This window comes from Lathyrus oleraceus, chromosome 4 (genome assembly GCF_024323335.1).
Source record: "Lathyrus oleraceus cultivar Zhongwan6 chromosome 4, CAAS_Psat_ZW6_1.0, whole genome shotgun sequence".
NCBI lineage: Eukaryota > Viridiplantae > Streptophyta > Magnoliopsida > Fabales > Fabaceae > Lathyrus > Lathyrus oleraceus.
This window is the reverse complement of record NC_066582.1, coordinates 380,093,939-380,106,142: the sequence shown is the minus strand read 5'-3', so window position 1 is coordinate 380,106,142 and position 12,204 is coordinate 380,093,939. Positions and strand designations below refer to the sequence as shown.

Here is a 12,204-nt window from a genome sequence, read left to right as displayed (position 1 = left end):
CAAATTCATATCTAAAATGATTGCCACATGTGGGCCAAGATTCAAGCTTCTCCACAAGGATCATGGTTGTGTTTGGACAGAGGACTTCCAGAAAGCTTTTGACAACATCAAGGAGTATTTTCTTGAACCTCATATATTGTCTCCTCCAGTGTAAGGAAGACCTTTAATCATGTATTTGAATATGTTAGACGAGTCCATGGGCTGTGTGCTTGGACAACAAGATGAAACTGGTAGACAGAAGAATGCCATCTACTATTTGAGTAAGAAGTTTACAGACTATGAATCTTGGTATCCTATGCTTGAGAAGACTTATTGTACTTTAACTTGGGTTGCCAAATGTTTACGCCAGTATATGATCAATCATACCACTTGGTTGATATCGAAAATGGATCCAATCAAGTATATTTTTGAAAAGCCTACTTTGACTGGAAGGATAGCTCGTTGGCAGATGTTATTGTCTGAATATGATATTGAGTACTGTACTCAGAAAGTGATTAAAGGGAGTATTCTTGTAGATCATTTGGCTCACCAGTCGATCGATGATTATCAATCCATCAGGTTTGACTTCCCTGATGAAGATGTCATGTACTTAAAAGCTAAAGTTTGTGATGAACCGTTGCCTGATGAAGGGCCAGAGCCTGGAATAATAAGATGATGAAAGAGCTTTGTGACGACTTCAAGATTGAACATCACAACTCTTCTCCTTACAGACCTAAGATGGATGGGGTTGTTGAAGGTGCGAATAAGAACATTAAAAAATTTATATAAGCATTATGTTTTGATTTGTGTTCATGACAATTGTGATGTATGTAAGGTCGAGCCAAATAGATGTGAAATAATCAAGGGTTGTGTCAAAGATTTGATGAATTAGGGGGTCTTACAATTTGCAAGAGCTAGAGCTAGAAAATAAGTTTATGTCATTAAGCCAATCGAGATTATGTAACACAAGAAGAATATTGAGGCTTCAATGAAGATAATGAAACCCATCAATATCCGTGTTCCCACTCCTTTTCGTTACCAAGATTCCAAGGTAGTGCCCTGGAAATATGATGCAACTATCTCTATTGGTGGAAAAGAGATCCTATTTTCTGATGCAGAAATTTTCAACATAGCTAGTATAGGTGGAATGAACCGCAACAATTATGTGTTTGCATCGAAGTATACTACTAAAGTCATCCCAACACCAGTGGTGGTTCCTACTCCTCCTCCTTAGGCAAGGGCGTCTGTGTAGGTTTCCACTGTTCCAGTTGAGACACCTAGTTCCGCCATCTCAAAGGGTACTTCCAGCAGCAGAGCTTAAGCAGCCACTTCTAAGGGCAAAGATGTAGCCAAAGAGAAATATAAGCTCATTATTACAAAATAGGGAGAAGAGTTTTCTAAGATGATTAAGAAGAGTGATTTCAAGATTGTTGACCAGCTGGGTGAAACTCCTTCCAAGATTTCAATCTTATAATTGTTACTCAGTTCAGAGGCTCATCGCAAGGCTCTGTTGAATGTTCTCAACACTGCTCATATCATGCAAGACATTACAGTTGACTAATTTGAAAATGTAGTGGATAATATCATTGTAAGTCGGTACATGAGTTTCAATTAAGCATAATTTACTGTTGAGGGGCACAATCACAACAAGGCTTTGCACATTTATGTTACTTGTGAAGAAACTTTAGAATCTAGTGTCCTGGTTAATATGAGATCTTCACTCAATGTCTTTCCAAAGAGCACATTGAGTTAATTGTAGATTGAAGGACCATAGATGCGAGCTACTACACTAATTGTATGAGCTTTTGATAGATTAAGGAGGGAAGTCATTGGAGAGGTGGATTTGTCAATTTGTGTGGGTCCTCACCACTCCATTATTACTTTTCAAGTAATGGACACTCATCCTCCTTACAGCTTCTTATTGGGGAGGCATTGGATTCATGATATCGATGCAGAAAAATCCACTTTGCAACAGAAATTAAAATTCATGGTTAGAGACAAGCTTGTGATTGTGTGTGGTGAAAAGAATTTTGCGATCAGGGAGTTATCACCCTTTGGATATCTGAAGATAGAGGAAGGGATAACTGAGGTTCCTTTCCACTGTTAATCAAAGCTAATCAACAACTGCAGTGTTGTCCTCAGTAGAAAGTGATAGGGAGGCTCTTGAGAGAGACCCTCTCTCTTGTTGGGTTCCAGTGCCGATAGAAGTGATAAATATGGGTTCTAGTGAAATCAAAAGGGAAGTCAAGATAGGTCAATCTGGGTTCCGATGTACACAGTGATTTGGTCATGCTACTTTGTGAGTATGTTAATGTCTTCCCCTTGTATTATCAAGATATGCCTTGGTTGGATACCAATATTGTTGAACACCGCTTACTGCTCAAGCCCTAAGGTCCTCTAGTTAAACATAATCTTTGTAGAAATAGACCTGACATGGCAATGAAGATTCGAGAAGAGGTTAAAAAGTAGTTTGATATTGGATTCTAATATATTATTTAATATCGTTCAGGTTCTGAAGAAAGATGGGAAGGTTAGGATGTGTGTGGATTACCGAGCTCTTAACAAAGTGAGTCCAGAGGATGGATTTCCTTTGCCTCATACTGATATTCTGGTAGATAACACTACTTAACACTCATGGTACAATCAAATAAAGATGGCTCTAGATGACATAGAGAAGATGAATTTCATTACACCTTGGGGAACCTACTGCCACAAAGTCATGCCATTTGGTTTGAAGAATGAATGGGAAACATGTCAGCATGCTATGATGACTCTCTTTCACGACATGATCCACAAAGAGATTGAAGTTTATGTAGACGATATGATTCCTAAATCCAAGGCTGAAGACGACCACTTGGACCATTCGAGAAATCTGTTTTCCAGACTATGGAAATTCAAGCTAAGGTTTAATCCTGCAAAGTGCGCCTTTGGGGGCCGATCCAGCAAGCTGTTGGGGTTCATTGTGATTAAGAAGGGTATTGAAATTGATCTTGACAAAGTCATAGTCATTCAAGACATGCCAACTCCCAAAACAAAAAAAGAAGTATGAGGCTTCCTTGGACGGCTTAATTACATTTCAAGGATCATCTCGCATTTGACGGTTACCTGTGAACCAATTTTCAATTGTTAAGAAAGAATAAAGAAATCGTGTGGAACAATTATTGTCAAGAGGCATTTGAAAAAATAAAATAGTACTTTCAAGAACTACCGATCACAAAACCACATGTTCCTGGTAGGCCACTAATCATATATCTTACCGTGTTAGATGAATCAATGGGTTGTGTATTGGGTAAACATGATGACACAGGCCGAAAAGAGCATGTAATTTACTACTTAAGTAAGAAGTTCCTCAAGTGTGAGACCATATACTCACTATTGGAGAAGACTTGTTATGCCTTATCTTGAGAGGCTCGACGCCTAAAATATTATATGATTTTCCATACAACTTTGTTGATATCTAAAATGGATCCAATAAAGTACATTTTTGAAAAGCCCGCTATAATGGAAGGATTGCCTGGTCGTAAATGTTGTTAACTGAGTCCAACATCCAATATGTAACACATAAAGTTATCAAGGGGAGCCTCTTGTTTGACTACCTTGCCCATCAACCCGTGGAGGGTTACCAATCGATGAAATTTGAATTCCTTGATGAGGACATCATGTTCATTCGAGATTGCAATATCCCAGGCCCTGACGAAGGACCCGAACCATGATCCCAATGGACGCTCGTGTTCGACGGTGCCTATAATGAAAAAGGTCATGGGATTGGAGAAAGTATCACATCTCCGATTGGTTTTCACATTCAATTCCCCGCTAGATTATGCTTTGAGTGCACCAACAATATGGAAGAATATGCGGCATGTATCTACGGTATTGAAGCAACAATTGACTTAAGAATCAAGATTCTTGAAGCGAATGAGGACTTTACTTTAGTGATCAGTCATGTTCTAGGAGATTGGGAAACTTGAGATAAGAAGTTGATTGCATATAGAGAGCACATGGTGAAGCTGATTCCAAATTTTGATGAAATCACTTTTCATTACATCCCAAGGGAAGAGAATTAGTTAGCTGATGTTCTAGCTACTCTGGCATCCATGTTTAAAGTCAATTGGAAGAACAAAGCACCTTTCATCGACATTGACCACATGGATGAACTGACGCACTGTCTAGAAATTAAGAGATCATTGTAAAAACAAGAGTATCCCGAGGAAACATCCATCACTTATAAAAAGGCTTTGAGAAGATTTTTTGCTAAGTTCTTCCTGAATGGGGATGTGTTGTACAAGAGGAATTATGATTTTGTGTTGCTCAGATTCGTGGATTGATAAGAAGCAAACATGATCACAAGGTCCATCTAAGAGGGTTGTGAAGGCATACATGCTAAGAGGCCTGCCATGACAAAGATGATCTTCGGTCAGGTTACTATTAGACAACCGAGGAGGTCGATTGTTAAAACTTTGTCAAAAGATGTCACAAATGTCACATATTTGGATATAAGATCCATATTCCTCCGACTCCATTTAACATTATGACCTATCCTTGGCCTTTCTCCATGTGGGGTATTGACATGATTAGCATGATCGAACCGAAGGCTTCTAACGATCATTATTTCATCCTAGTTTCCATTGACTACTTCACAAAATGGGTTGAAGTTGTTTCTTATGTGCATGTGACAGAGATAACTGGTTACCCGATTCATAAAGAAAGAAATAATTTATCGCTACGGTGTTCCTAGAAAGATTATTACTGACAATGCTAGTAACCTCAACAACAAAATGATGAGTAGTTGTGCTAAGAAATCAAGAATGAGCATCACAACTTTTCACAATACCAGCGCAAGATGAATGGCACCGTCAAAGTAGAAGCATATCAAAATAATCATCCAGAAGATGATCAATACGTATCAGGACTAACATAAGATGCTTTATTTTTCTTTGCATGGCTATAGAACTTCTGTGCACACTTCTACCAGGGAAACTCCTTATTCACTTGTATATGGGATGAAGGTTGTTTTTCCTATTGAAGTTGACATTCCCTCTCTAATGGGTGCAAACCTCGTTAAAGAGAAGCGTTTGACGGCCGTCTACCATGGTCAACTGTACCAAACATGCCTCAAGAGAGCTTTTGATAAAAAGGTTCTCCCTCACGTATACCAAGTGTCGCAACTCGAAAAATACGATTCCTCGCGATGGTCGCGGGAAATATTTAGTTCGAACAGAGTCGCCACCGAACTTTATTTATACAAATGAAGGAATAGGAAAATATCGATAAAACCTTTAGAAAATTGAATAATGGTCGTTGCAACCATATTCGGGTTCGGGAGTCGATTACGAAAGGGGAAGGTATTAGCACCCCTCACGTCCGTTGTACTCAACGGGAACCTTTTAGTTTAATTTGCGGTTTGAATGTTAGTTAAATGTTGTTTGTTTTCTTAGAATGAATAAAGGATAAATAGAGATGGATGGAAACCTCAGAAAGGGGGAAAAGGGAGGTTTTTCATTAGTGTGCTCACCAAGACCTTGCAATCTCGTGCCTACGTATCCTTATAGTGTTGGTGTAAGCCCTAAAGGCCAATACTTTTGGTACTTGTATCGAATTATTTATTAATAATAAAACGCTTTTTCTTTATTATGGTTGTTTAATAAAGTCCCTAGAATAGCTAGTCCGTTTAATGTATCAAGTGTGACTTAATCATGAGATCATATTAAACATAAGGACACTATTCTTAAAGTATTTGTAGTCGAGCCTTATTGTGAAGTGGGATAACATTAAAGCATTAAGACTATTATGTATATAGACTGATGATCACATCTCATGGGTCATGGATAAGGAGTTATCAAGTCTTAAACATATGTATGAATATGAAGAGTAATATTTATACTGGATTGACCCGCTATGAGAATACTATATAGAATGTTATGCAAAGTGTCATAAGTTATTCTCATGGTGATAATGGTGTATACCACCCTTCGACCTGAAACCACTATGGACCCTAGATGTAGAGTCGAGTGCCTTATTGCTGATCAAACATTGTCCGTAACTGGATGACCATAAAGACAATGAATGGGTACTCCAGGAAGCATGCTAAGGGACATGAGTGACCTAGATGGAATTTTCCCATCCCGCGTAACAGGATAAATGTCTATGGGTCCAATATTGAACTGGAGAAGGATGACACGGTCTATGCCCTGTGTTCAATATAGACATAACGGCAAAAGGGTAATTGTACACATAAGTATTATCACAGAAGGATTTGTCAGATCACATGACATTTTAGTGTCTTGGGTAGCAGTGATGTGTTGCTAGATACCGCTCACTGTTTATTATGTTAAATACGTCATTTAATATAATTGCCAATGCCACGAAAACCTACAGGGTCACACACAAAATGACGGATTGATGAGAGATAGAGTAACTAAGAAACACCGTAAGGTACGGTGCAGTTAAGTGAATTATAGGACATCGTAAGGTACAATGTACTTAAGTAGAATACGAAATATGGTAAGGTACCACGCGCTTAAGTGATTTTGGCATATTATAAGATATCGGACACATACACTTAAGTGGGCCTTTTAGCTTGCAGCCCAAACAAGTGGTTCTATAAATAGAACCCTTGTGCAAAAGCATTTGTGAAGTTGCAATTTCGTTTCTCTCTCTCTCACACACTCAAAGCCTTCATTCGTAGTAGCTAGCACTAAGATTGAAGGAATCCGTTCGTGTGGACTGAGTAGAGGCGTTTTCATCGTTCAACGTTCGTGATCCCTCCGTAGATCTACATCAAAGGTTTCAATCATCACAAGAGGTAACGATTCTATCACTGATCATGTCCATTCATAAGGATCACTAAAGGATAATTTTTTTAAATTCCGTTGCATTTTGGATCGCCCTTCTCCTTCATATGGTGCAATAAGGAAATCAAAGCATTCGTAGTTCGGGGAACTACGGTTGTTTAGATTGCGTTCTAAAGGCTAAACGTTGGCTTGTCTACTCTCGGCGGAGGCTTAAGCACTAGTTTGTTGTGCGCATTAGAAAGGATTAAACATTGTTCTTTCTGAAAAGATTTTGATCACACGGGGGTGACAAGTTGAGTTAATATGTTTGATGTTTTGTTTGATTGGTTTCGATCGCACGTGGGCGAGAAAAGATAGATTTTATGTGTTGAGACATTTTGTTGGATGACAATTACTCGGATAGTCGAGTAAGACAACTCGTATCCTAATAGTCGAGGAGAGGAATCAAAAGCTCTAAACTATCTCCCTTTTCATCCTTAATTGCGAAAGAATTTGATAATGTTAAGAAGTTTTAAATGGATGACGAATACTCGGATAGTCGAGTAAGACAACTCGTATCCTAATAGTCGGGAAAGAGAATAGAAGGCTCTACACCACTTTCTTTTTCATCCGTAATTGATTATGAAAATATTTTGATAAAAGTTAATGTGTTTTGACTCGACGATGAATACTCGGATAGTCGAGTAAGGAAACTCGTATCCTAATAATCGGGAAAGGGAATAGAAGACTCTAGACCACTTTCTTTTTCATCCTAGTGATTGTGAAAATAAGTTTATGTATGGTTGATGTATTTTAGAATAAGCGAAAAATATTTGAATGACTAAGTAAGACAACTCATATCCAAATATTTGAGGAGAGGAATCGAACGCTCAAGACCATCTCCCTTTTTGTTCAGTCTATTATGAAAATGACTGATTTAATCATGTTTAGAGGTTTTTTAGATAGATGACAATTGTTTGACTAACCGAGTAGGAGAACTCCTATTAAAATAATCGAGGAGAGGAGTTGAAGGCTCAAAACCATCCCCCTTTTCAATTCTTATGATTCGACTTAATTATGTTTAGGCGGATAGAGATTACAATTATTTGACTAACTGTAAGACCCTAATTTTGACTCTAAGATCCCTCATGCTACCTCATCATATGCATTAGCATTGGGATCATACCTTGGCATCCTCCTTACCCCTCATTCATTGGGTTTGTATTGGGAGAGATCACCAAGCACTATGTGATTGTATCATACTTGTTATTTTATCATCAACTAACCAAAATACCAAAAATATGTCTTTGCATTTGCCTACCTCTTTTGTAGGTAGGGCACATGATCACCTTTGATTCATCAAGTTCACATTTAGGGTTTAAGACCGTCATCGCTAAGAGCTCAACAAAAAAATGATCCATAATGGCTCTAGGCATCATATATGAGTCCCTATGATCTTTACGTAGTATCGTGGTCAAGAATCCTTCAAGTGTTTGGAATTGGTTTGCCTTGGAAACCCTAGTTTATCTAGGTATCTTGAGTAACTTCTTCAATAAGCTTCTTTAATAATTGATCAAATATTTCAAGGGATACTCCAAATTTCATCATCCTATGCATATATGTCTCCCATGAGTCCCAAAAGTCAAGAGAATTGCAAGCTAGCAAGTTGGTTGATGGTGGTTGACAAGAGGAATTCATCTGATCAAATTTGGGGTCCCCTAGACCCTATATCCTACAATTTTTGTCATATGAGAATTATTCCAAGATAAAAGTTACTCCAAATGACATTCCAAACAACTTTCATGTTTAGGTCCAGAGCTAGTTTTTCTTGGAAAGTCATTTTTTATGGTGAACGATTATAGGTCATTTTGTCTAAACCCTAATTTGGAGGTCAACTTCCCAAGGCCATAACTTGCTCAATTTTTATAAGATGAAATATTTCCAAGTTTCACAATCAAATTCAAGGTGTCTACTTCAACACTTATGTTTCTAGGAAGAGTTAATTCAACTTTTATGAGCATGTGATATGAGGATACATTATAGGTCATTTTGGAACAATACCATTGAACAAGTGATTTTCCTCAACTTCAAAAATGCATAAGTCATTCATCTCAAATCCAAATGAGGTCTAATTTGTGACAATTTTGAAATAGCTACAACTTTTATGAAGTTACGTTTCTCATTTGAAGCTCACATGAAAAGTTAGCCAAGGTGGAATAAGTGAACATATGGCTTGACACATAGAAATTTTTTTGATATGTTTAAATTTCCAAATTTCCACCTCAAAGTTAATCATGCTACAAGCTTCAAATGAAAACGTGTTCAACATAAGAGTTGTTCATATTGATCTAACCTTTCCAAAGAGTCCAATTTCATTCATTTTGGACAAGGTTTGAGTGGTTTGTGCATGGCTTGAACATGGCATCATCATTTGGCAAAGATCAAACTTCAAACAGCTCTACACATTTGCCTTGCATTCCAATTCACTTTCAGACTCATTTAAACTTGATTATGGACCTAATTGAGTGACTTCATGGGCATGTACATGCCCATGCAAGCATGCATCATCCATTGCCAAATTTGGAAATTGAATTTCAAGGTGCAAATATCACAAGCTGCCGCTCTAAATAGAGGCCTCTAGCATCAGAATTGAGGACCCTTGCGCGGCAACTTTGCTCCAATATGTCAAACCCTCTCATTTGAAAGGAGGAACCAGAGAATTTTCTTTGAAAATTGAGTTTGAATCTCACTGTTTTGAGATTCAAAACTCCAGGGATCCAAAGCTTTTGTTCAATTCTAAACCACTTCTCCAAGCTTTCTGAGTGAGATCAACTAAGAATCAAAGAAAGAGCAATCGAGTTCTGCATAAGATTGAAGGTATTTTCCAGATTTTTTCTTCTCTTTGATTCTCTCTCAATTCTCATCAATTCTCTTGGATCCTTGGTTGTCTGAAGTCCTACCAATATAGGCAAGAAGATTGAGTTGCTTTAAGGTCAAATCGAAGCAACTCAGTTTATGTACTTCAAATTTTAACTCCATGTATCTCTCAATATGCTTGGAGTTAGGATGAATGGAGGTCAGATTCGTGATCAGTACCATTTTTACTTTAAGATCATGTCCTTCTTTTTCATTTTTGTGATGGTGATGAGTCGACCAGTCCGCCCAAGGCCGCCTGAGAAGATGACCGGTGTTTTGCACCGGTGATGAGCTGGACTGTCCAGAGCCACATGATCATTCCATTATGTTTTAATCACGAGCTTTAGTTTTAAATACCATTTGTGTGACGCACTGACTCGTGTACATGGTGGAACGCACATTTGGATCCACTTGATCTGCCACCTCAATTAATGACGGAGATCAAGTGGTCCACGATTTTTCTGAATATTTGAATTTCATTTAATTTCCTTTATTTTCATTAATTCATATTAGTTTTAATATTGATCCAAAAAATATAAGAGTTTCACCAAAAAATTAAATAAAATCCGCTTTCATTTTCTGAATTAAAATTATTTTTTGGATCATTATTAATATTTTTCATGATTTAGTTGATTTTGTGAATGTTTTTAATTGTCTAAAAATACTTTTAAGTTTCCATAAATTATGAATTTTTTTTCTTCAAGGTCCTTTGGCCTTGTTTGACCAATCATAAATCTCATGGCCATTTCTTTGGTGTTTTGATGAGGTTTTAGGAAATTAACCAACCATTATTTAATTTAATGCATATTTTTATTATTTTTAATTGTTTAAATGCCAAATTAATTGTGTAGAGCCATTTTAATTGACTTTGTGACTTTGACTTGTGTTGTTGGGCCTTGGTCAAGGTTAATTTGACTTTGTTAGGTTAAGATCATTGGATTTAGGTTAATTTGGTAAAAGTCCTCCTTTGACCAATTTGTGTTCAATCCATCCCCCCTCCCTCTTTATCTCATTCCCCTTCTTTATTCATCCATGTCATGGACCTATGATATCTCTATATCCTAAGACTAGTTGATTGCAAATTCAACATGAGTATGGATGAGATTAGGTCCACCTCTTTGCATATTCTTTTTGCGTGTGGTATGTTTCATGAGCATAGTCCATTATACTATGTCACTAACATGCAATAACACCAAAATTCTATTTCCCGACCTCAAATAATTGTGTCTTCTACATAAATCCAGTTACGATCGCTTAACATATTGCTAAATTTGTGACACAAAAAGGCATAACATTCTAGTTAGTGAGATTGTAAGTCTCCCCTCTTTCATGGTATTATGTGGGAACTTGGCCTTTTTTCCTTCCTTTGGAAGATGTCTTAGTTCAAGGACCCATGCTTGTGATAAATGGGTTGAGTGTTCTCCAAAGAATGACTTAAACAAAATAAAAGCAAAAGCAATACTAACTTCTAATCAACTAACAATTAACATTTAATTTCAAGTCATTTAATTTTATGAACTTTAATTTTAAGCTTTTATTTCATTTTCTATTATTCATAACATTTAATTTGTTTACTTTAATTCCATTTTCACTTTGCCCATTTGGGCCCTATTTTGTGATATATTGTGTGCTTGTGTATACTTGTTTGTTTGTTTGGTCTTTTGACCTTAATGTACATAATAAGAACAAAAACCCTAAAAGCATTTTGTGTGGACTGTTGGTTTGATCTGAGACTATTGGACTTAAAATTTAGGTAACACTACCTATGAAAAGGACTTGGACAATGCCAACTTTCATGAAACCAAGTGCTTGTGAAGTAAACATTCATCTGATACAATATTGAAGATCCATTTGAGTTCATCTGCAACATGATCATTGTGAAGCTGTTATTATGAACCTGTGTCTTATGCCATCTTTGAAATCATCTGATACATGGGAAATTTTGAAGAAGAACATGGAGTTGCTAAGCTTGGATATGGCTATCTTTATTTGATGTCTTTCTCTTCATCTTGCTACTTGTGTATTAATATTGCTTGATTCTAAAGTCCAAGGGAATTTTGGGTTTTTATATGACATTCTTGTCTACTGGATTACAACCCATCGGTCATATCTTTTCAACTCTTAACTTTTAATTTTTTCTTAGGATTAGTCTCTTCATCTTCTCTGATTTCAAAATCTCTCCACCTTTTTAAAAATCTTCTTTGCTTGTGTTTGTTTTCTAAATTTTGACCATATTACAAATTAGAAACTTTGGCCTTATGTCATTGCAATTTCAAACTTTTTTTCTTAAATCAAACTTGTAAATAAACTTAACTATACTTGACTTAAACTTTCAAAAAATCCAAAAAGAACTAACACATTCAAATCATTTCAGGCCTTAGTGCCTTTCAAATTTAAATTTTGTTAAAAGCAATACACTCATTTTGAAATTTGTATCACAAACTACGAGGTTTTGATCCCTCATTTTTATGTTGGCACGTAGGCAGTGGTCTGAAGGTCTTGCCAAACACAAAAATATAATTAATGAATTCTTTTCTCA

The 12,204-nt window shown here is 36.7% G+C and overlaps 1 protein-coding gene across 1 annotated transcript in view; it reads right to left on the bottom strand.

Moving 5' to 3' along the window:
• Positions 1 to 3,055: 3,055 nt before the first annotated feature.
• The window catches only part of LOC127137624 (uncharacterized), a 35,931-nt gene continuing 26,782 nt past the window's right edge, over positions 3,056 to 12,204 (bottom strand). Inside the window, exon 5 of the mRNA XM_051064070.1 lies at positions 3,056 to 3,084. Within this exon, the coding sequence (XP_050920027.1) occupies positions 3,056 to 3,084 (29 nt within the window). The remainder of the gene's footprint in view (positions 3,085 to 12,204) is intronic.